This window comes from Paramisgurnus dabryanus, chromosome 2 (genome assembly GCF_030506205.2).
Source record: "Paramisgurnus dabryanus chromosome 2, PD_genome_1.1, whole genome shotgun sequence".
Lineage (NCBI taxonomy): Eukaryota > Metazoa > Chordata > Actinopteri > Cypriniformes > Cobitidae > Paramisgurnus > Paramisgurnus dabryanus.
This window is the reverse complement of record NC_133338.1, coordinates 35,851,860-35,876,699: the sequence shown is the minus strand read 5'-3', so window position 1 is coordinate 35,876,699 and position 24,840 is coordinate 35,851,860. Positions and strand designations below refer to the sequence as shown.

General features: G+C 35.8%; 1 protein-coding gene across 1 annotated transcript; it reads left to right on the top strand.

The window, feature by feature from the left end:
- The first annotated feature begins 948 nt into the window (after window positions 1–948).
- On the top strand, window positions 949–5,381 carry en2a (engrailed homeobox 2a). Its single transcript, XM_065289376.1, has 2 exons — window positions 949–1,775; window positions 3,354–5,381. The coding sequence occupies exons 1-2, from the start codon at window positions 1,298–1,300 to the stop codon at window positions 3,668–3,670; spliced, it is 795 nt and encodes a 264-aa protein (XP_065145448.1). The 5' UTR covers window positions 949–1,297; the 3' UTR covers window positions 3,671–5,381.
- The last annotated feature ends 19,459 nt before the right edge of the window (window positions 5,382–24,840 follow it).

The following is a 24,840-nucleotide window of genomic DNA, read 5'->3' as shown; positions in this document are numbered from 1 at the left end:
CTCGCTGCGCTGTGTAAACTGGAGAGAGCGAGGCAGTAACACTATCTGCAGTTTAAGGTTTAAACATTTCAACAATGATTGTATTACTGGGGATAACTCTCATAAACAAGTGAAAGCTGAAGTCAAAAATTATTATTTTCATTCACTAAAGAATGGACTACTTTTATGTAGCCTAGGATGAAGACAGATGAAGAAAAAAACGTGTGTAGCTTTCAGTTTAGTGTAGTGTTTGTATAAATAATAGTGTATACACATTCATGGTTCTGTAACAAGAATGCCAAATTTATTTCCCCCATCAGAATGTAGGATACATCGATCATATCTTTAATTTCACCATCCTCTAAAATAAATATAAAATGACCATGCACTATGATTTACATCCACAGAGAGTAATTCTTTTAAATGACGCGTTTTGGCGTGGTTTTGGAAACGGCAAGCTTTCAATGCGGAAACCATCTCTCCCACGCATTTTGATTTGGCGCATCAACCTGTTTGAAATTACTAGCCATTACCAATGAAACAATGCTGTGATATTCATAAAAATCTTGTTTGGGAGCTTAATAGAAGCCAGAACTAGTAATGCGTAAAAATGTATCTTTTTTACTTAGTCGTGTTTTGTTACGAATCTTAAAATATGTGATTGGAGAGATTTGCCAAACCTTGCAAAACGAAAAAAGATATTTAAATCCTAAGAGATCCGCTTTTAGCGTCATTTATTTAGGACAAAATACAACGTGGAAACTGTTTAGTATGCAGAATGCGTTTTTGGCACTGCCTGAATTTGTATTTTGGTAAAGCCTGTGCCTTTAAAAGTGCTTGGATGAGCGTTGTCTGTTACTCTCGAATCAGGGTCATGTGACTACTTCTAGACTAACCTATTGGTCAAAGGCACGTGTCTAGGATACCAGAGTGTAACGTCACTGGGGGCTCGTATTAAAAATACGAACAAAAATCCGGAGTGAAAGTATTTCAGGAGCAGTTAGGAGCCCCACTGCTCTGCCCTCCGAGTAGACACTGAAGCCCCGATATTACGCAAAAAAGAACAGCACCAATCTGGCAAGTTAGTTCATTCACCTTAATTATAGGACGCACCGTAATAGAAAGGCATAACTATGTTTTTCCTTTGTGACCATGGTGCGCAAAGGATGATTACTGTTCCCAAAATACACTGACAGATTTTTTACTCGATTTCAAATTTTTCCTGAAGTGAACAAAGTGGACGGAGTCGCTCGTGTAGTGTCTGCGTGCGGGAGAGCGATAAAGGGTTAAGGAGGAAAACTGGAAAGTGTGCCTCAGCATGGATGAGAATGAGCAGAGCGCAAGAGACGCGGAACAGCGAGGAGCGGCGGACGAATCCAACAGTGCCATACGACCTCTTCTGCAAGCTCCGGGGAACCTGCAGCTTCCTCATCGAATCACCAACTTCTTCATTGACAACATCTTGCGTCCGGACTTTGGTCGTAAAAAAGAAGCGAACATAACGCGCGATGAGAGCAATCACGGTGCTAGAGCGAATCACAGCCTTACGGGTCCTAGTACGGGACAGGTGGGGAGTACAGTACCAGCAGAGGGAACTTCCACAACAAATACGAGAAGCGAAGGAAAGAAACCACAGATAGCAAGCGATGAGCCCTTGAAGCCCCGCGGGGAGAATGTGGATCAGTGCCCGAGTTCGGAATCGGATAGTTCACAGTCCAATTCAAACGGAACTGGTCAGCCTATGCTATGGCCCGCTTGGGTTTACTGCACACGCTACTCGGACAGGCCGTCGTCAGGTAGGCTTTGCTTTAGTGTCTTTCTTGAGTCCGGTAATCTGTTGTTTAGCAGATAAAAAACACTAAGATTTACATTGATTGAATTCTAATCACGTATATAGGCTACCAAATTTACAGCGCCATTGTAATTCTATAACTACCACAGCAGTATATAACCACTAAATCTTTAAAGATAAACATTTCGGAAAAATTAACAAATATAAAAATTAAAAACTATAACGGATTATTTAAACGGTCTCAAGGTTTTTCTAATTTATTCATATTAAAAAACAAGGTAGGATTACGATCACATTGGAACAAATCGACAAAAGTCCAAAAAACGACTAAAAACATCATCGTTCATAATGCTCCGAAAAGCAAAAAAGTTATTGTAACAAAGTGTAAGTAAATACGTCATCAAGGGCTGTTTCACAGTAGTTATATACATGTTTAATGTATTTAATGATCATTCGTCTCTGGGTAATAAAGTAATTTTTGTTGTTGTTTTGAGTGGGAATACATTAACTTGTAATGAGCCTACTTCAGTAAAGAAAATTGTTTTATAGAAACAATTTAAATGGTGAATGATTAAAGCCTACAGTGTTCTGTCTTTGTTGATATTTCATTATCATATTTTTGACAATAGAACAGGCCTCGCATATATACGGTATTCTGAGAAAAAGTGTTTTTGTACTGTGAAGTACATTTAATAGTTTTGGTGTTTAACTAAAATACAATTGCTTCGTTCGGCAAAAGAACCATTTCATAACAGCATAGAACGTTGTGTGCATATCTAGAATCTAATGGGGAAACAACATTGAAAATGAGTTTATCGAAGAGAACTGTCTTAAAATTATCCTAAAATCTTTGAATGTAAGCTTTCGAAAATATTTAGATCTAGCGTTTTGGCACAAATTTCATTACGCTTTAGTTGTAAAATGCTAAAAAGAAACCGTTTTAGTAATAATATAATCCAGCTAAATTCCGTGTTGAAATGTGCTTCGTAGCGTCATCGTTTTATTTCGTTGTTAAAAGCATGCAGACCTCATGTAACCTATATCTAAATGTTTATTGAAGAATTTCGCAAAGATTAGAGCATGTCTCTATTTCTATACTTGTCCCATGGTAAAGCTAATTGTGTTATGTATTTATTGGTTTAGAGTAGCTATCTGAACTAGAACTACAGAGCATTAAAGAGATATGATATCGAACGGGTTAATAGCGTGTATGGTCGTCATTGAATTATACCCATCCCATTTCGAGGCTTATAAAGGTTTTTCTTTCTAGAATTGTCCAAATTGTAACTAGCAATGAATCCCTCATCAATATTCTGCTTCATCCCACATTACCTATTAATGTAGCCACTGTGTAGCGCAAGGCAAACGTTAGCTCACACCCAAAATGTGACGCAAAATAATAAATAAATAAAACACAGGCAAACAGATTCATAAATTACAACATTTCGTGAAACATGTTTACAGCCTCCCACTCTCCAGACCCTTCATAAACATAAACTGAGATTACACCGTGCTTTGTTGTACAGATTGTGTCTAGTTCTCAAACTACCTTTTTTGTGTTTTATTTGATTCACACAAACAGGTCCCAGGTCTCGTAAACCAAAGAAGAAAGAAACAAGTAAAGAGGACAAACGACCACGCACGGCCTTTACGGCGGAGCAGCTTCAGAGACTCAAGACCGAGTTCCAAACCAACCGCTACCTGACCGAGCAGCGACGGCAGAGTCTGGCGCAGGAACTCGGCCTCAACGAATCCCAGATCAAAATCTGGTTTCAGAACAAGCGGGCAAAAATCAAAAAGGCCAGCGGCATCAAGAACGGCCTAGCATTACACCTGATGGCACAAGGACTATACAACCACAGCACCACGTCAAAGGAAGACAAATCAGACAGTGACTGAGACAGAAAATGCTGGGAGGGGTGAAGGGGATAGAGGACTGGGGTGATGGGTTAGGTTATATTTACAATGCAATAATTCTAAAGAATAAAGGGCCAGTGAATAAATATACCAGCATTCATGAAGTGAAACAGGGGGTAAATCGAAATACATTTATTGAATACAAATTTTTCTACGAAATAATGTTCAAATTATTTCAAAAATAGGCTATATAGGGGCCGTATTGCACTTGGCAGAGTGGCTCTCTTGAGAAACAAACGTTTCTATTGTGTTCCGTTTTCAGGCTCTCACTAGAACCGAGCGTTTTCCACTATCAGCGCATCGAACGTTTATATACATATATTAGTTATGTGTACAATTGCGAAAAACCTTGCTTAAGTCCAAAGAGTCTTTACTGCTGCATCCAGGCAACTGTGATTATAAAATGCATTTTAGTCGGTTTATTTCTTGTCATTGTTGATTTGATGTTTGATAGAAAATGAACGCAGCAATCATCAGATCTCAGCAGAATATGATTTAAAAAAATGTTTTTATTGTAAATATGTTTACGTCTTTGCCTGGCTATTTCAAACAAACTTTTAAAAATCGCGATGGACTGTACAGATCGCAAGAACTTAATTTACTGTGCATTACATTGTAGATTGTCTGGCTGAACTGCCATGTAACTAGCCTAACATAACAATAACATTGGACTAACTTTCATAGCCTGGTCAGCATTTAAACTAGGTGCGAAAAATAAATAAATAAATAAGCAAACGTACCGACGCGTCTTAAATCGCATTCATAGTTTTTATAAAAGAGCAATATAGTCATCTTTTGTAGCAAAGTATGTTTTAATCATTATAATGCTGCCTATAAACGTGTAGCTCATTGACAATGATGTACGCTTATGCGCACTCTTGACAAAAGCCAGGGTTAAGCGCCACAACACATCACACAGAAATATACAATATACATATATATACAGCTATAAATATAAATATAAACCACAACTATCAAATCAAAAATAAGCAAACCAGCCGTTTACTGTATAACAGACGTTAAAATGCCGTTTTATTGTTGACTATGTATTTATATAGATTCTATTAAGGAAAAAACTTTATCCAATGACCGGTGTTGCTTTTTATGTGAGAGTAGATTTTTAAGGTGTTTAAATTGCTTATTTATACTGCAATAACTTCTTTATGTGAATGAAGCGTTATCGGGGCCTTTGCATGAAAGCTGCAAATTATCATATTAGGACATATTCACGCGTATTTAGAAAAGCTTAAAGTATGATCGAGATTTATGTTGCAGACTGTGTCCATATGCCAAATTTGTGCAAGTTTTACTTTTTTTATTTTTATCTGAAAAGAGTGTGTGACAATTATGCCACCAAACTTAACACACCTTGCCTTACAAGTTCAAGTGCGAACTTAATAACATAGAACTGTGCCGAATCAGAGAAACAGTGTTAAAATCAATTGCATTAGCATATCTATAAATATGGCCTTCTATCTGATATACGACGTAATGAATTTACCAGCCGAGATCTATCTATGAAAGCTATTTGAAAGCTGAAATGACAAAAACTGAAAAGTATAATATAATGGTATTTTTATTTTGGGTTTACAGGTACTGTTTGTAACGTGTAAATAATTTGTATTACGTACGTATTAATTGTGTAATTAACTGCCTCCTGAAATCTTGATAAGAATTAAATAAACAATATGAATGAAACTTTCAATGTCTTAATAGCCTAATTTTTGGAAAAAGGTATAAAACTTGCCTATCTTGCGCTATAGCCTTATCTGAACTTGCCACCCTCCCATCAAATGGGAGCTGAGCCCAGAGGACATGACGTCAGAGCATTGGCACACAAAGCTTTACCAAATCAGGAGTGGGTCGGTAATGCGTCCTCAGCAGCAAGGCAATTGAAAAGCATTGCAAATATAGGTTTATATAATAAACGACAACCAACACGTGGTCGTTTGGGTGCAGTTTCATTTGTTCTATTTCTGAATCCTAGTATCATCAAAATTTGGTTGTTAAAGCTCAACCCCAATGTGTCTAAGATATTATCACAGTTTTACAACACTAAATAGCTGTGTTCACTCGTAAACTGCCTAAGTATTGCATTTTTTATATCCAAATTTTACTTGACATTTACAGATTTGACAAATAATAGTATGTGCTCTTTATAACTTACATTTATTTCTGTCTGTGAAAAAAACGGGCTTATGTTGATAAAACAATCTCATAATTAGCTAACCACATCTACATTGCAGGGGTAAGAAAACCACTTTATGTCCAGTAAGGCGTTTAAACCTGGTTTCGGATCGGATCGTAAAGATCTTCAGCTGGAATAAACAAATCATATCCCAAAATAAAAAAATTACAAGCGAATTAGACAAAAATTATTACTAACACTGGTAGCAATATCTTCTAAATAAACAAATAATGCCTTTTTTATCTTTTACATGCTTTTAAAAACAATGATTAGAAGCGAACTATTAGCTTATGTAAAAATATCGTTTTGAAATACATTCGTTTAGCCAAAAAGGTCAAAATTACCTAAAAGTTATTTTTACTATCAATTTAAAATAAGATCAATATGTACTACGTTATGCATGATTATTGTTGTTAATGTTATCTTTTATTTTGTTCAAAAAGCATATTGTTAATTTTAAGACGGCCAGTAACAAAAAAGTAAAAAAATACGCGTATTTCCCCAAATGACTAGTTTAACATAAAAACATTTTGACTGCAAAAGTCAGTTAAACTAAGCAAGGTAGACATTATAATCACCTCAGATGAACTTTAGAAACAAATGCATCTGTAATTTGTCTTTCTCCAGATTTAAGTTTTATTGTTCATGAAAACTACAAACTTCACTCAAATATTGTAGGCCCCCTAATATAATACACACAATCTTACACAGACTAACAGACCATATACTTTACACATAAAATTAAACATAATTTTGTAATTTTATATACATAAGTTTGTTAAAGTAACCATTTGTGTCTAGGCTTAAGTCTAAAAAATCTAATTATGAGAAAGGAGCATTAAAGTTTGATTTCACTCCGATTGCACTTTAATTTTACATTTGATCAAGGTTATGTTTTCGCAGATTGTTGAAACATTATGTAAGATGAGTTCATGTAGAAAGCAGTAAATCATAAAAAACATGACTTTAGCTTGGTTTTTATGGGTATGGTCACATTTTGTCTGTCTCTACATAGTGAACACATACTCGGCTGCCTGCAACATGTAAATCTGTTTAATGTTTGCTGAGGGGCTGTCAGAGACCTCAACAAGCCAACAGGACTCAAACTAAACTACATCTTATTGAATACATAACAGATTCAACAGACGTGTTTCCTTTCTCAGTATCAATTTGTTGAGTCACTCAAACCTTAACGCGACTTCCATGAAAATATGGTCTTAAAAATATCATCTGGTCAAGGTATACCTGTTCTCTGGGGGGATGTGAAAAGGACCCAGACAACTGGAATTTCCCATGCACTGACCTGCTCAATGACAATGCCTCATCTACATTTCTTTTCTAGCACCCCTTGTATGAGGAAGTGATGCCCAATGGTTGAGGGGAGAGGTCCCTGACTGACTTTCTATAGAGCAAAAGTATGTGTTTGTGTGCGAGCAAAGTAATGAGAGAGACAGACAGAGAAAGAGGCAGAAAGAAAGAAACGGAGGGAGAGAAAAAAGAAACCCCAAATGAAGGTCAAAACCTCCTGTCATGGCTGCAGGTGGCTCATTTCCTCTGCAAGGAACAGTTCCCAATCCGTCCCACTCCCCCTTCAGCACTTACTTTCTCTAACTTACACCTACATTTAACTTTTTCTATTCACACACATACACAATGTTAAATCTCAGAAAGTTCTTTAAGTGTAAACTTTTTAATATAACATAACTTGCATTCAACAGAATGGTCTTAAATAAGCACGTTGCATCAATTATTGCAAAATGTAGTGTGCACAGATTGCCTTTACACTACTTATTTGTAAATCTGTGTCATCGCAATCATTAAAATGATCCACAACGCGCTTTTGTTAAATCCTTAATGAACTTTTTAAATGCAAGCCACTTGTTTTCCCTCATGTGCAGGAAATACTTAACATTTGTGTTTAAATACTAACAACTTGAAATTTGTCAAACTTTGAAACCAGTCAAACAGGAGAAAAGCCTAAGGTAAAGGGAAAGTATGAAAATATGTCTGCTCTCCATTCAAAAGATCCACACACCCTCAATCCCCCAACCCCAAACACTCCCACTGTGCTTTTCTGCCCGGAGTTCTCCAAATGCTTCCTATGGACCAGTGAGGAATGCGCCTGCGAGGTTCGGAAATGTCGTTAAAAGAGTGAGGGATGCAAATGGAGGACAATGGGGATGACATCAGGCCGATTTCACACCAGGCCCTAGGATGGCCAGACCAAGCCAGGATCTTTACTACGCCCGGCAGATCAAAAAGACTGCTGCACATACACAGACCAGTCCTGCAAAGAAACGAAAGGGACGGTGGAGAATGCTAATCCGCAGGACAAATATATTTTAATCTTGTTAGAATACAAGTTAATGCTACAGCTAGATGATAGGAATAAGTTGAAGACATTGCATATCTTACCTCAACATTCATGCATCTGCGTTGCATACAGATGTGCACATATAATGAATGACTGCTTTAGTATGCAAACTTTCAACAAAAACTAGATCATTTATACAAGTTACCTAATCAGAACATAAGATGGAACAGATCACAAAGAGTTCCTTAACATACTCATATAATGAACCCTCCTCCTTCATACCTTACAGTAAGACAACTTTCAGTCAGAAACACGCATATACACTGCATGGGATGGTTTTTCATTTTGGAGAAAGCTCTATTGGTGGTGTCAGTGACCTCTACTGAAACCCCAGCAGGGCTCTGACATGCAAAGGAAATGAGTCTGAGTGAATGAGTGTGTGTCTGTGTCTATCTTCTGAGCACCTTGGTAACTCTTGATCTCTCATGTATGGCACTCTGGCAATGGGCTCCTAAGAAGTCAACTCAGAGGACAAAAGACAGCAGATGCATTGAAACTCCAGTCTCTCGCTTCTTGCTCTGTCTCTCTCTTAAGTCTTGCATACCACCACAACCACATGGGTCACTCGACTCACTCCAATTTAAAAAAGCTCATTAAAGAAATCTAATGAGAGTGCATCTTGAGGGTTAGTGACTGGCATAGGTTAAAATGTTAATGTTTGTAGCATGTTGTGGCTTGCAATGCACGGTGAAATGTGAATCTCTGTTTAGCATATAATGTGTATATAAAACATAATTTGGAATTCATAAAGCAACATTGCTGAATATACAAGTACTCAAGGTTAAGTTTCTTTTTTAAGAAAAACATGTTTCCTCACTGTTCTTGAATTATGATGATTAACAACAACAAAACAAAATTTCAGCACAATTTTCTAAGTGTGCACATAACCACTGACAACAATATGGAAAGAACCTTGAATACATGAAAGTAAAGACATTGAGGTAGACTTCGCTCACTGCAGGAATCTCAACACAATAAAAAAACACCTCCACAATGCTACAACGTGATCATGCAGTGTATACCAGAACACTACCAAAACCGAAAAATAGGTGTTAGTGAGGGCTGAAAAGTTCTTCACATTTAAAACTACTTTAAATAGATACTGTGCATCATGTTTAGTACGTAACATGCAAGTCTAATTAAACAGACACGCAATGCAAGTAATGAACCATCCACAAATGCAAAGATTTGTCTTATTGGGTGGCTCTTACTGAAAAGAAAGATTACTTTATGAAGATCCACAATTAATAAAAATCTATTATAAAATAAATAAGCTCAAAGGCATCCCTGTGGCACCTTTCCTTCGGAGACAAATCACAAGTGGCTGACCTTTCCAGAGTGGTTCCTGTCATCTTTTTAATACAGCACAGTGACTTTTGACCTTATACTGTACGACATTTAGAGACATAATTGGCTGCGACTCCCACTAATCACAAGCAGGACAAAATATCCATTTAAAACACTCTTTTCAGTTTAAAGGTCTATAAATATCTAGTGAATGATAAGTTTATGAGACATCCTACTTTTTATGAAAATACTTGGTGATACATATGAGAACTAAGTTTCATTCTAACAGAAAATCTGAAAATTACAGCAAAGTAAATATAAAGACACAAAATACTGATTTGAAACATTTTATAAGCTCGTTTGTAAGAAAAATGTTTCCTAGCAGCTTAAAGCCAAGATGCAAAGTTTAAACATGCATTTTGTTTAATCATTTGTAAACAAAGTTTCGTTAACAGTATGTTATTAAAGGGATAGTTCACCCAAAAATTTAAATTTTGTCATCATTTACTCATCCTCATGTTGTTCTAAACCTGTATGAATTTCTTTTTTTCTGATGAACACAGAAGAAGATTTTTTTGAGAAATTATGGTACACACACAGCATATAGTGTCCCTTGACTTCCATAGTAGGAAAAAATATTTTCGAAGTATTGTGATAAATGATGAAGAAAATATTTTGATAAATGATGGAAAGCACAGAGTTGACGGTACCCATTAAATTCCATCATGTTTTTTTATTCCTACTATGGAAGTCAATGTACACTATATGCTTTGTCTTTACCATCATTTCTCAAAATATCTTAGGGCTCCAGACTGCCACCAAAATTTGAGAGTGTGCCACTGAATTTTACATCCAGTCGCACATGTGCGACCAGTAATTTTGACCTTTTTGTAACGTGACACTGAATCTGAAACAGCACATTGTACTTTCTGCATCTATCATCAAAGTATTTATTAGTAATACAGTGCAAATTTGTAGAAATGTCATTATTTGGTTAGCATGTTGATTTACGGTTTGTGCCCCTAAATGTTTTGGTTGCGCCCCTAAAATGTTCAGCTGGGGGCCACTGTGCTCCTAGTGAAAAAAGTTAGTCTGGAGCCCTGTATCTTCTTTTGTGTTCATGAGAAAAAAGAAATTCATACAGGTTTAGAACAACATGAGGATGAGTAAATGATGACAGATGTTAATTTTTGGGTGAAATATCCCTTTAAAGGGACTCTCCACTTTTTTTGAAAATAGGCTTGTTTTTCAGCTCCCCTAGAGTTAAACATTTGATTTTTGCCGTTTTGGAATCCATTCAGCCAATCTCTGGATCTGGCGGTACCACTTTTAGCATAGCTTAGCATAATCCATTAAATCTGATTAGACCATTAGCATTGAGCTCAAAAATAACCAAAGAGTTTCAATATTTAAAACTGGACTCTTTTGTCGTTACTAAGACCAACGGAAAATAAAAAGTTGCAATTTTCTAGCCCGATATGGTTAGGAAGTATACTCTCATTCCAACATAATAATCAAGGACTTTGCTGCCATACCATGGGTGCAGCAGGAGCAATGATATTACGCAGCTCCCGAAATTAGTCTCCTTGATAACTTTCAATAGCTCGCAAAAATACATCTTAAAATAAATCGCAACTTAAAATTTTCGGTAGTTTTTTGTACACAATGTAACTACAGAAGAGTCAAGTTTTAAATAAGAAAAATATCAAAACTCTGGTTATTTTTTATGCTAATGGTCTAATCAGATTCAAGGGATTGTGCTAAGCTATGCTAAAAGTGGTACCGCCATGACCGGAGATCAGCTGAATGGATTTAAAAATGGTAAAACTTAATTGTTACTCTTGGGGAGCTGGAAAATAAGCCTATTTAAAAAAGTGGAGTGTCCCTTTAAGTAGGCACATTTATATTTAATGTATTTGTAATTATACAAGGGGGCTATTGAATGCTTTATTTTAATTTGGTTTTTGATAATTGCACATCTAAGCTGTCAATTGTCTTAAAATAACCACCAGAGCAATTTCATAGCAATGTCTGTGGTAACCGTGGTATAAGTGAAATTACTGACTCCAGTCCTTTGAATTATCTGAAAATACGGCACACCCGCGGAGTAAAGGTTTCGCATCGTGCCGCATTACCACCTTGGGTATGCATTATTTTCGAATAATTCAACACCTGTCATCAATTACCCATTGTGTATTAAACTGAACCAGCCAAGGTACCCGGATGAAGCTGTGTTATTAGTTTCAGTATCAGTTTTCCTCTGTGAATAACATATCTCGTAAATTTGTGATTGGCCAATTATAATCACGTATATGTCTACTGGTAAATAAAGATAAACTGCCGGTAGCATCAAGTCAATATTTAGTATCTGGAATATTTACAATGAGTGTAGGTGGGACGTTAAAAGCAGTTATACACTGTAATGATGGTAAAAGTGACAGGATAAAAGAGAACACGGTTTCACCAAAAGTAAAAAAGAGAGAAATGCAATACTTTCATGTAACTACCTTATCTCAGAAGTCACCCCATCTCTGTTCCTCTTCGCTATCCTGCTATAAAAAACACAGATAAAATCACAAAAAGGGCATCAGTAAAACATTATTGTACAATACAAAAAAGTGCAGGCTTCAAATCTAAAAAGTATAGCATTTAAGTATACACAGCATAATTGTGCCACCGACATGCAATGATCTATTCATTTGAACTGCCGAGCTCCATTTTAACATCAACTCGAGCTGGAAAATAGGGAAGGTCACATGGTGTCCACAGAATAACCTTGACATATTATCCTCACATAGGCAAATACATCCATACAGAGAGTCAACCTCAGAGAGGTTAAGACAAAGTGTCTGGCCCATTATAGTAAAGTCAGAAAGAATCATTTATGGCCCTGGCCTGTCACACTGTTATGTGCTGGCAAAGCCAAACACGGGATAGGCAAACTAACTGGGTCACTGTTTATTAAGACTGGTTCTTGTAGCCGTTTAAGTGGGTTAGCTTAGCCATGGCAAATTAGCTCATTTTGGAACTAAGAAACTGCAAACAAATTGCAACAGTCTAATCATCTTTATAAAAAAGAAAAACTTTGGAACTGATGATACAGCAAGGCAGGAAAAAATTTAGCAAAGATTTAATGACTCAGCCACTGTTCGGGTCTCACCAGCAAAACACACACCACATGGATCATGCAAGCTTAAGAAACGCTTTTCTTAATCATTTCTCCATTTAATAAATTTGGCGTTAAATCAGTCAAGATTTTAATGGCCCATATTTAAAATGCATTCGTTTAATCAAAACCATAAAATCTCAAACTCAGCCAAATAAAACACCTGAGAGAATGCACTCACTATGTTTTACAACCGCCATCCAGATTCCCCACTCAATTATACACCAGCAAAAATAAAACCCCTGACAACATCCATTTATCAGAAATGACATACATATGACAGTGTTCATTAAAACATTCATGACGTTCTGACTGGCATGAAATGTATTTACTAAAGGATCCCCTGTTTGAGGCCAAATGACTCCTCTTACATTCTTCATGGTAACATGCAAAGGAAAAAAGTGGGAGCGGATGTCTACATGTGAGGTTAGACATAATCGAGAGACAACATCATCTTCATGTTTCAGTTTCACACCAACCTGAACTGCATTAAGACATTAAAGCACATGGCATTCAGACTGCAAAAAACACAAAGGTCTAATTTATTTTACCGCAAAACTGACAAAACACGGTAGAGGGAGAGTGGGAGGTTATTGGTGAAATGAAGGGGTGGGTGAAGAATCGGTGTTCACTTGGTAGCTCACTTCAGCTGCCATTTTCTTGGCTCTGAGTGGCTGGTTAGAGGGCGGGGCAGGAGCAGCCACACAGAGTACGCCATAACAACCCCCACCACAGCGTCTTTTCTAAAATTCACCTCCGTAAATGCATTCTCTCAGGGCTGATCCAGGGTCAGATTTATCCAATCTATTCAGTATCATAAGTGACAGAACACTCGAGCATTACAGATTCGAGGTCTGTTGGGGTATACTGCTGAACGACACTGGAGGGAACCGGCAGAGCCGCAATAGAAGTGCGGGCACCCACCCACACACACAGGAACAACAACAGCGGCACTTCCTGCTGTTTCAGTGAGGAAACTATGCCTACAGCCATTCATAATGAAAGGAAAAATACCGCATTCACATGAGCATTTCAGAAAAATTTGGAAATCGTAATATTCCTGTGACCACATATTTCACTGGTCATCATGTTTTGTGTGCCTAACTCCCAAAAGGCATCATCATCATATTTTACCAGAGACATTGACTCAGCATAATATACGAAAGTACAGAAAATCATGTAGTTTTACGATTCAGTACCGTCCACCTTATTTATAACAAGTTTTTATGGTTGGGAACAATTTTTTTCAAATTATTTACCGTACATAAAAACAATTATTTCAGCTATAACATGTGAAAAATCTAAATAGAATTCACATTTAAAACTTTATCCTATACTTTAAATGCTGCTTGTGTTTTAGGAAAAAGCTCAATTTAAGGCAACATAAAAACTAGAGCAGTATCATCAATTTAGGTAAATAAAAAAAATACTTACAGAAAATGTTGAGTCTCTGGGGAACAGGGTCAAACTTTTCTCACTCGTGATGTGTCAAAAATATCACTGGGAATGATTCCACTTTAAAAGTAAAAAAGCTGAATACCATATAAAAAAAAATCACTGTAAAAAAATCTTTTTGCAACTTAAAACAAGTGCAATTCTTGACCTTAACTCTCTATAACATGAAAAGAAAGAGTGGAAACACCATATAAACAACACAAACATGCCACATTATCCATTTGTTACACCGGCAGTGTCTAGACAGGTCAAGGTGCATGATGTTTCTTCCCAAATGCCCTGTTTCAATATTACCAACCCCTTCTCATCATTTTCTTAGGAAGGAGGGGTCAGCAGTGGCCAAGTGCAGGCTAATCAGGGCAAAGGGTAGTGTGACCCCCAGTGTCTTCACTTGGCTAATCAAAGCCCCCACTGCTGGGTGTCAGGCTCTGGGCTACAGAGGGCAATGCGGACAAAGATGATTTTCGGGGGGTTAGTTGTGTCCACTGTCTTTTGTTTCCATTCAGACAGAGAGACAAGCTTCCACTCACACAGATGACCTTAGGACAGACTTCCTTCACTAAGGACGCCCTGGATTTCCGAAGAAAAGTACAGATGGACAGACAGAAAAACAGACAGACACACTTAAATATAAACACGCAGACACACACAATGCTGCTTTCACACCCCTACACCATCTGGGGCCTTCATATCCCAAAAGGGCTGAGGAGGGAAACCAGGGTTTAGCACACCTCCTCTTTTTCTCCCTCCCTCTTTCTTTCCATCTTCTCTTCTTCATTACTCGGGGCCTGTTTAAACAGACAGCCAGGACAGACACGGCAAACATGCTGAAAAGCTCCACAAAATCCTCATGCAAATCACAAGCCAATCTTTGTAGAGAAAGACAGAGGCATTTTAGGTTTGGGTGGAAATAATTAACTTCCTTTTCTATGCTATTCCTACCAGGAAGGGCTCATACAGATGAGTCTGCAAGGCCTGAGCTGTGGAGGGTACAGCCCTAGTTTGCTAATACTGGTTTATTTACTTACCATATCACATGGAGAAAGATTGCTATTATAACTTGGGGAAGAGCGGAGGTGAATTATCCCCTAAAACACAAATCTATTACCATGGCACAAAATTTTGTGATTATTTTTACTAGACTGCATTTTTTTTTCACATGGCTAATGCGGCTTAAATAAATGAGCAAATAATTTAAATAGTCACAGTCACTGATTTTAAACTTAAAAAAGCAAAACAGGTGTCTATTACAGCCTTTGCTGAAAAAACACAACTTTAAAAACAAATTACTTTTATTTATTCATGATTCTGATGTTTCTGGATAGACATTCACATGAGACTTCAGTAATAGTAGCCTAATAAAAGATTTATTTTTACATAGAGGTTGTCAAGATATGGTGACCACAAAGTTGAGATTACATGTCCAGTCGAGTTCTTCTCACTTTCAGTAACTCTTATATTATTTAGATATTTTCACTCACTAGATATAGTAATCCTGGCTGACTAAAAAGTAAGCATTTTAGTAATGACAAATGTAATTTTTGCCAACATACAGAATATAATGTGTTAGCAGAAACTACATTTCTGTCCATCTCAGTATATATACTGAGTTCACTTTTAATAAGTAATGGATCTGCAGAATAAGATTAGTTTGTAAGTATAATAAAACAAGTTTGTGCTTAAATTATAATAGCAATAAAAATTAAACCTTTATTATTTTAATTTGTTAATATTTAATTTAGTGAGTGGTGTTACAGTATTATATAACAATGTATAATAAGAAATGACTACACAACTAGCACTCCTATTTTTTACCCATGCCTGTATTGTTAAACTATAAAAAAATCTTATAAATACACACTGAAAATCTTTTAGTTTTAGTAGTCATAGTAGGTGACTATGAAGTTCACCTGACTGAATGTTGCCATCATTTTTTTCCTAACATGTCAAAAAACTGTCAAGTAACATTACCTCTTTTGAAGTTTAAAGAAATTCAGTTTGATGGACATCCACACAGCTGGAAGGCCACAGACAGTGTGTTATTTTCTTACTGCCTATATGCCTACTGCACCCAGTTAATAAAAGTTTGCGACTGCATCTTTATTAAAACGGCAAAGAAGATGGAGAAACAACTATGAGAAATGCAGAAAAAGCAGCATACATCTACACAAACTTTCCCAGAAGATCTTAAAAATAATGTAGAAACTGAAGCATGTAATGTGAATTTAATATAAGTTTCACATTACAACATTCCTAATCACATATCATAATTCATCTATCTTTTAAAATGAGAAGTATTCTGAGTGGCTACACAAATTGCATAATTTCAAATGGTGGTGTCAATCTAGCTGCATAAACTTCTCTAAAACTTAAAATCACAATACTTATGCACACTCTTTAGACACACAAAAATTACTGACAGATCAAAAAAGCTGAACTAAATATTTTGTAGCACCAACTAAATTATTAATATAAATGTCATAAGTTTTTTTTATCAAAAAGTAACACTAAACATAATATTGAAAACCTTCTGTGTTTTTTATGAAATCAATAAGAAGAACAGTCAAACACTTCCCTATGTATCGTTTCTTTAAAATTAAGCCATAAAATCTGACGAATGACTGAATTACTAAAACCTCAAAAATCTATCAAAACAAACTATACTGCTGAACAAGTTGGAATACAGCAAAAACCAACTCAAATTTAAACACTAGTGGTATCAAGACATATAGAGTTTTCTTTGGTAGTAATAAAATGCTGTGATGTATTTTTCTTTATTAGCTCAACCTTTAACAATTTAAGCTATGATCTGTTCTTGCTTTACTCTTCAGAGAGATTGTAAAAGTGAATATATTTTTCTCGCATTGATTTTTTTTGCAACAGTATTTACCCTGTGGCATTTCATTATTTCGGGATATTAAAAAACATACACAGCACTCGGAATCCCCAAAAAGCATGTCAGAAATGCTGAAATAATACATTTCAAAATGAAATGTTGAGAGGATATTGATGCATGGGTAAATGTATGACTACAGCTTATTAGGCAGGTATAATATACACATACATATATAATAATATGTTTTATATATATAAGACCTTGCTAAATTCCACAAAAAATAACGCATTGGGAGAAAAGATTTTCATTACTAAATGTATATTATTTTGAGCTATGAACTGCAGCACCGTAGCACACTAATGGCACACAAACACATGCTGAAAGTACTGACAATGTTCCATGAACTTCAGTTAAGAATGAAGAAGATTTCTACTGCTCTATTAGCAGGGCCATTTCACACTATAATCTTTTATTTTCATTTCAAACTTTCAACTGAAAGTTAAGTATTTAAACGCAGCTCAATTCCAAGCGACCCTTCGTGTTTAACAGAAAAATGGGATCAGACTTTTAGCAGAGAACATCTAACATATTACATTCTCATTTAAATAACATTGGCAGCCAAAATGAATTTCAAGTGTTCTCTCTCGCCCACGCTCCACCACTACATGGACTTCTATCCTGAATGTTGTTTTAAATAGCTCACTACTTCAGAACTTCCTGCACCTGTCTGCCTCAAGACTAATTTTCCATTGAATAGTATGGCCCAGTACGCTACCAAGCAGGTGGGCTCAGCTCACTTTACTTTGGCTCGGTTTGCTTTTCCATTGTAGTTTCGTGCTACTTCAGAGTAGGTGGGACTACATATACAGTTGCGCCGCCTCTACTGCATGACATCATAGTAAAAACGTGATACAAACAAACTGTGTTCTTGATTCTCGGCATATGGATGTTTTTTACCAATAAAAGGGAGTTTTGGGAACCACAACAAAAGCACATATGACGACATTACTAAGCTTGCTTGAGCACACGAGGGTGAGATAATCTTGCAATGACGCTGATAGTGACGATTATGACCAGTGATCAGTGATCTTCAGTGTTAAAAGAAAACGCCACAGTTTTCCAATATTTTACTATGTTCTTACCTCAACTTGGACTAATTAATACATCCCTATATTTTATCAATGCGTGCACTTTTAATCTTTGTACAGTGCCTCGTGAATGTGTTAGCATTTAGACTAGCCCAATTAATTCCTATGGTGCCAAACAGGGATGAATTTAGAAGCCACCAAACACTTCCATGTTTTTCCTATTTAAAGACTGTTACATGAGTAGTTACACGAGTAAGTATGGTGGCACAAAATAAAACTTTTTTTGGCGCCATAGGAATGAATGGGGCTAGGCTAAATGCTAACACATTCGAGAAGCGCTGTACAAAGATGAAAAGTGCACGCATTGGAAAAAGATAGGTATGTACTATTCATCTAAGTTGAGGTAAGAACATAGTAAAATATTGAAAAACTGTGTTTTCCTTTAAGCCCGGAATTTCGTACGAAACATACATGCATGGTCGAATGCACAGCGTAGCAAAGCATAGTTTATTTAACTTGTACAGGTACACAACACATGCGTATGCGAAAAAATGCAATGCATCTCCTCTCCAGATACATTATAGTAATAGGAAACCAAGAAAATATGCTTAACTAATGCTGAAGAATCTAAGAATATATAAACAGATTATTTCAATGCAAAGCAGCATAAAAAATCCTTTTAAATTTGAGGCTTAATGTGAGTCTGGGTAAAACTAACTGCAAATTGTCTAGATACTTTTTTTTAAAACAGCATCTTTTCTGCTCCCTTTAAAGACCATTTCTATTTTATTAGTTAATAATAACTAGCTAAACTTGGAGTACAAACAGTGATAAAGCTCAACTACACAGAGGTTTGGTATCATGGACTTGTGCATGTGTTATGACACCCCATGATTGAATATGCGCACGTGTAAGAAACTACAAAGCTAGGACAAACGGTGCTGTTTTAGTTTCAGTCTGTTCCTTACACAAAGCTAACGAATGGTTTTTGAAGACTTGGAATAAAACACACAGGTCATATGGTCTATTGTTATGGTGTTATTATTTTTTCCCGCTTTAAAACTTATAGTTTATTGTATGCAAAAGTGCTAGAACATTTTCCTATTTATCTTAGGACGGAGCAAAACATTTTTGTTTAAACATCCCAATTGAAAGGCATCTATTCAAAATTATTCAATCTTTTTATAATTGTTTTATTTGAATATCCTTTCGCTATGATAAATTACATATGGTTGGGCCTACTAAGTAAATGTTTTAAATCTAACTTTTTCTTGAGCAAAACAAAAGTTTTATTAAACCACTATACAGGTTCATGAACATAAGGTCAGCTGCTGCTTACCCTGTGTGTGCCACCGTAAACCAACATTAGCCAGAGTCAAACTGTGAGTTTCATTCGGCCGACCTTGTTATAAGAGAAATGTTGTCAACTCTGAATACATTGCTGATTCACTCTCACCTGAACAACACACCACACAGCATGACTAATCACCTAAAATGTAACCATCCATCCCATAGACACTCATAATAATAATAAAAATATGTCCACAAAAACTCTGAACATATCAGTCTACTTTTTAAACTAGTGAATGCATAAAAATGACAGACAGTGAGTCGGGAGACAGCAATAGAGAGAGATAGAGGTCGTCACTAATGAGGGAATCAGGTGACCCCTGCAATTCAATAGACGCACACGGTGATCCTATCTGCTTCCTCTATGTTGCAGGGGTTAATCCCCTTTAGGCACTAATTGATAGGAGATAACATGATACTATTGCCAAGGCCCTGTTTGGTCTAACCCCTGCACTCTCACGCACTGCGTGTCAGTGGGAGATGAGACGTGAAATTGATATTTGGGATGTTTGCGTGCTTAAGCGCTGCTTTTCTTATCGAAGAGTCGCAGTGTTCGTTTAGTGTTTATGTCACACACTCTTTGCTGGGATTAACCACTTGGCCTTTAATCACTGTGACCAGTTCATTTGGTTTTCAACCCATCAACACATACTTTAGCAGACTGGCATCAAAATGAAATTCACCCCTGATACTGTTGATGAGTCTCAACACTTTGACGGTTTGGTGGGCCTCAGCACCTGACAGAAAAAACATGGACCCGAGGTTAAATCTGAGTGTGACCTTGAGTTGTAGATCAAAAACATTTAGGACTGCAGCTGAAGGCACTAAGAGAATAAAACTGAACCACAATATCAAATAACCAAATGAAAATGCTTTGCCATTAAAAGTTCTTTATTGCTTAGTTTATTGCTTGCATATGAATCAATGTTTGGCATACATGAAGATCTACTTACAGGAACAGTGGAGCGATAAGGCCTGTGTTTATCAGTTATTTAATGTCAAATAGCACACAGGAACTCATCCGCATCGTTCAGACTAACTATTTAAACAGTCATTAAGTGATCAGTAGCTATGAAAAAGAAACAGGTCTGAGAAAGACAACGGTGACAGATAAAGAAAGGGAGACAGTGAGAGATGAGATTTCATTAAAATACTGTGCCTTTAGGGATGATGGGATAAACAAACCTTCTGTCTCCCTTTCCATCAAAACTTAATAAAACATTCAACGGCTTAGGAAACATGCCTATAACATTAAAAATAAAAAGTGAAACAAACAACAATCATGCATAACTGGGAAAATGTCTGCCATGAAATGAAATGCAAAAAGGAACACCAATCTGAATATTGGCTGAAAAATGTCACTAAATATTTAAGTTTGGGTCATTGGTTAAAACATTCCAAGAATCAAGACGATTTTAAAATAGACTTTGCATAATATAATGGTCTTGCGAATACAATATCAGCAACTTTGGAAACCTATTTAAGAGTCAAAACATTCAAAATTGAACACATTCAGGGGTGCATTTGGGCATAACAAGTTGTCAATATATTGTTTTTTGAGTGAGTACAACATAATGAATCACTTATGGTAATATGCAAGAATTCAGGGACTAAACTAAAAGAAAGTGTCTGTCCACCTTCACAAATTACTAACATTTGAACTTATATGAACATTACAAGTTTAGTCTTGCTGCTGTTTCTAATGCACTGTAAAAAAAAATTGTGTATGATTGCCACATTATATAATCTTTGTCTGTGAAAACATGGCACAACGATATTATCTTAAGAGGGAATTCAAATAAATTCAGTAGTAGATGTTCACAAACCTAAACACCTTAAACACCATTACAATCAGCCAACATTATGGAGTAAAAATATAAAATGAACCATATATAATGCAATTTAATGATAACGACAGCAGCATAAAAAAATAAATCTAGTAAATAGTAATAATTTTTAATAATAGTAACTGCTGCAACAATTTGTGAACTTAAAAATCGATGAAAACATTCAAAATAAAATTTATGTTCAACTTACTTCATTTAGAAAGTTGTGAGGACATTGAGGCCAAAACTTAGCTATTTAGGTATAAGGTCAACAAATTATTCTTAGTTAGCACCAAAACAATTCTTAATCAGTTTATGCAAATCATAAAATATTTGTGATCAAGCTATACTTTCTCTCTAAAAAAAAAAAAAACATAATTTGTTTTTAACTACACTTTTTTACTAGGGGATTGACAAGATAAAGTTCTTCTGTCAATCCAAAACTATCTGCCAACAAAATTTTGAAAGAATCATTCATACACTAAATTTTTATATAACAGTTTTAGTGTGCTCAAAAGTAACTTAATTAGATAGATACATGTTAATGTACTAAACATGTATCTCTGACAATTCCCATATTAACATAACCCTCAGCGATCCTAAAAAAAACACACACAACATGGTGTTAACGATTTAGGAAAAAACATGTTGCCGAAGTAAAGTAAAAGAGAAATCTCTCACTAAAAATGAAGAACGAATACATCAATCATATCACTTAGCAAAAGGACATGTGACACTTGCACTGAAACAGCAAACCAACAGCATAAACATTAACAACACTAATGTTTACAAACCTTTATTAGACCAACTGTTTGCACTTCTAAATTGCTGAAACAGTTTCAACCTTTTTGGTTTTTTACCGTTCTTCATTTTCTGCCCTCACATATTTTTCCAAAAACCTTGAATGTACAATGTTAAATATTGTATACAATCTAAGTGTCTGTCCACTTTAAAATTGTTTAAACAAGTAAAAGTTCATTGTATATTCTATCAGCACTATTTCAGAATCGTAAGTAAAATCTACAATTTGTTTTATAAAAGGTTATGATTCACAACCCAGTTTCTTCTGAACCTCTTATAACAGTGTCACACCCCAAATTTTTCCAGTTTCCAGTTAGAGTTATAAGATTTCAGGGCCAGTGGGTCTCAAGAGGTTGAATCTTCCAGAACATTGTGTATCTCAGACATTGAAGCACAAGGCCCAAGATACGAAGCCACAAATCCACCCTCCAATACACGCAGACATTAACTTGCACACACATGTGGCTTAGGAAGCTTATACCCCTTCTAAACTACAATCAGTCTCACTCATATCAAGCAATGTTTCGACGAATGAATGAAACCCAATATATTTGTGTCAATAAAAACAAACATTGTTATCACAGCAATTTATAATTTTATTACAATTACGATCATTCTATTTTTACAAAAAATTACATTAATGAAATTGCTATGCAATAGTAATTAAAATTACAATTCAGTACAAGCACTAATTTGAAACAATTATTACAATAATACAAAATCAATAAAATAATAGTTTCCTATAGTTGTATTACACAAACCAATAAACAATGCTTTTTAAATTATTAAACTACCAAGATTTTAATAAAAAAATATGATATACTCAAACTTCTCACAAGCTAATTTCAAAGCACATTTGCCTGCTTTCTTAGATCATCTTTGACTTCAAAAATGTCAACTGAATTTTAAACATGCCATTCACAAAAAAAATCAAATGAACAATTAATAAGATAAGCATTATTCAAATGGCAGATGAAATCACAAAACATAACGTTGTAATAAACAGAAATAAAACAAATCTCAAACAAATGCTAAAATTCTGTATTGTAAAAGACACAAACTAAGAGTCACGTTTCACACCAAACATCTCCAAAAAAATGTGTTCCAACTTTAAATTTGGTAATACTATCTGCCAAATGTGCGACTTGAGGGTAGAAATCTAAATATAACAGCTAATTATCTAGGTAATACACAATAAATAAGACAAATAAAATTTCATAGCATATTACAAATCATGTTTACCACTAAAATCCTGGGGCCCTTAGGGCATTTTTTATTTGAACATTAAGGTGTTTTGTTTTGTATTTTGTATCACTAACAATTTCAGTACAGAAAATGCAATAAAAAGCCGATCAAAATCTGTCACTGTATGCCTAACCAAAACAAAATCTTTACAATGTTACAATAATAGTGGCTATGCTTCGAACAGAAAACAAAATTTGTTGCAATCCGAGACTGGTAAGCAATGAACCCAGAGTACGATTCGTCGTGTTCCAACAATCTCATTTAACACCACACGCGCAATTTAATAAAAATTTTACTAAATTATTATATTCAATTTGCAAGTAAACACTGGATAACAAAACCGAGGTAAAAAATTGCAAACAATGCCTCAAATCAGAATCGATTCACGCTGCAAATTCTGGTACTGTAGAAGGGATCTCCATCTTCCTCCACAAAACTCCTCCCTAAAATGGAGGCAGCTGTCCTAACACATTCAATGCCTCGCTCCAGCAGTTGGGTATGGCTTTCAGAAGAGTCAGACGTTACGCTGCCATCGGCACAAGGAGATGAGTAAAAAGGCGAGTAAGCCAGGACAGCCACCAAAAGGAGGTGGAAGGTTAGAAGGAGAGAGGCTTTATGTTTTGGCTGCCTGCCAGTGATCTCTTTAAAATGCCATTGTGGCTTTAATATAGAATATATGCAAGCGATGCATATCGCTTTACACATATACTACACAGGCTTTATCAACCAGAGCTACAGAAAGACCTGGTTGACATATTACATTTAACTCTACCAACATAACCACATTGTGTTCTCTAAGGGCTAATTTTGTCAACAAAATAGACCGGGCTAGTTTCAATGCAGACCAGAGATTTAGCATCTAGCTTTTGTACCAGCCACATAAAAACCCAAAGCAATTTAGTCAATGTATATGCTTTAGATTTTAACACAGCACTATGTGCTTTCTGGACCATCTGTACATGCAGTATTTATTTTATATTCAGTACAATCACTGACTAACCTCATATCAGCTAATCTACCAATGTAATCATGGTATTTACTTAAGAAATCACTTTAAAACTCTCATTGGAAGAGAGCAGATGATGGGTTTCTAAAACAGCAATTACTTGGCAACATTCAAATGCTGGAAAACTGAGACTTTCATTAAGCATTAGCCTCTAGATGCACATTTATGAGCCTTATCACACCTTTGGATACCTCTTTGCATTCTTGCTGTTTCGCCTGTTTCTCCGTGACATGCCCAAATTTGCTTGCTGTTAAAAGGGAAATGCCCTTTTAAACCTACCGTCCACATGGCAGCAAAGATCCAGATTACGGACACCATCTTTCAGTGTAGCTGAATCTGTGACAGTCAAGGGGTCACCAAAATGATATTTTCCCCCTGCCTGTAAAGAAAGTCCAAATACAAAGAATTAATTTAAAGTAAATAAAAAATTACATTTTTAAAATTTTAAAGTAAAAACTACTTTTAAGATAATTTCTGTTGCGTTTAATAAATACAACATCAGATGTTTTAACAGACATTTTATAGCAAAA

Bases quoted from the DNA above. Each gene is read 5' to 3' on its own strand.
- en2a (XM_065289376.1), top strand. From the start codon at position 1,298: ATGGATGAGAATGAGCAGAGCGCAAGAGACGCGGAACAGCGAGGAGCG. The intron at 1,776-3,353 runs GTAGGCTTTGCT...TCACACAAACAG, and splicing joins CTCGGACAGGCCGTCGTCAG to GTCCCAGGTCTCGTAAACCA.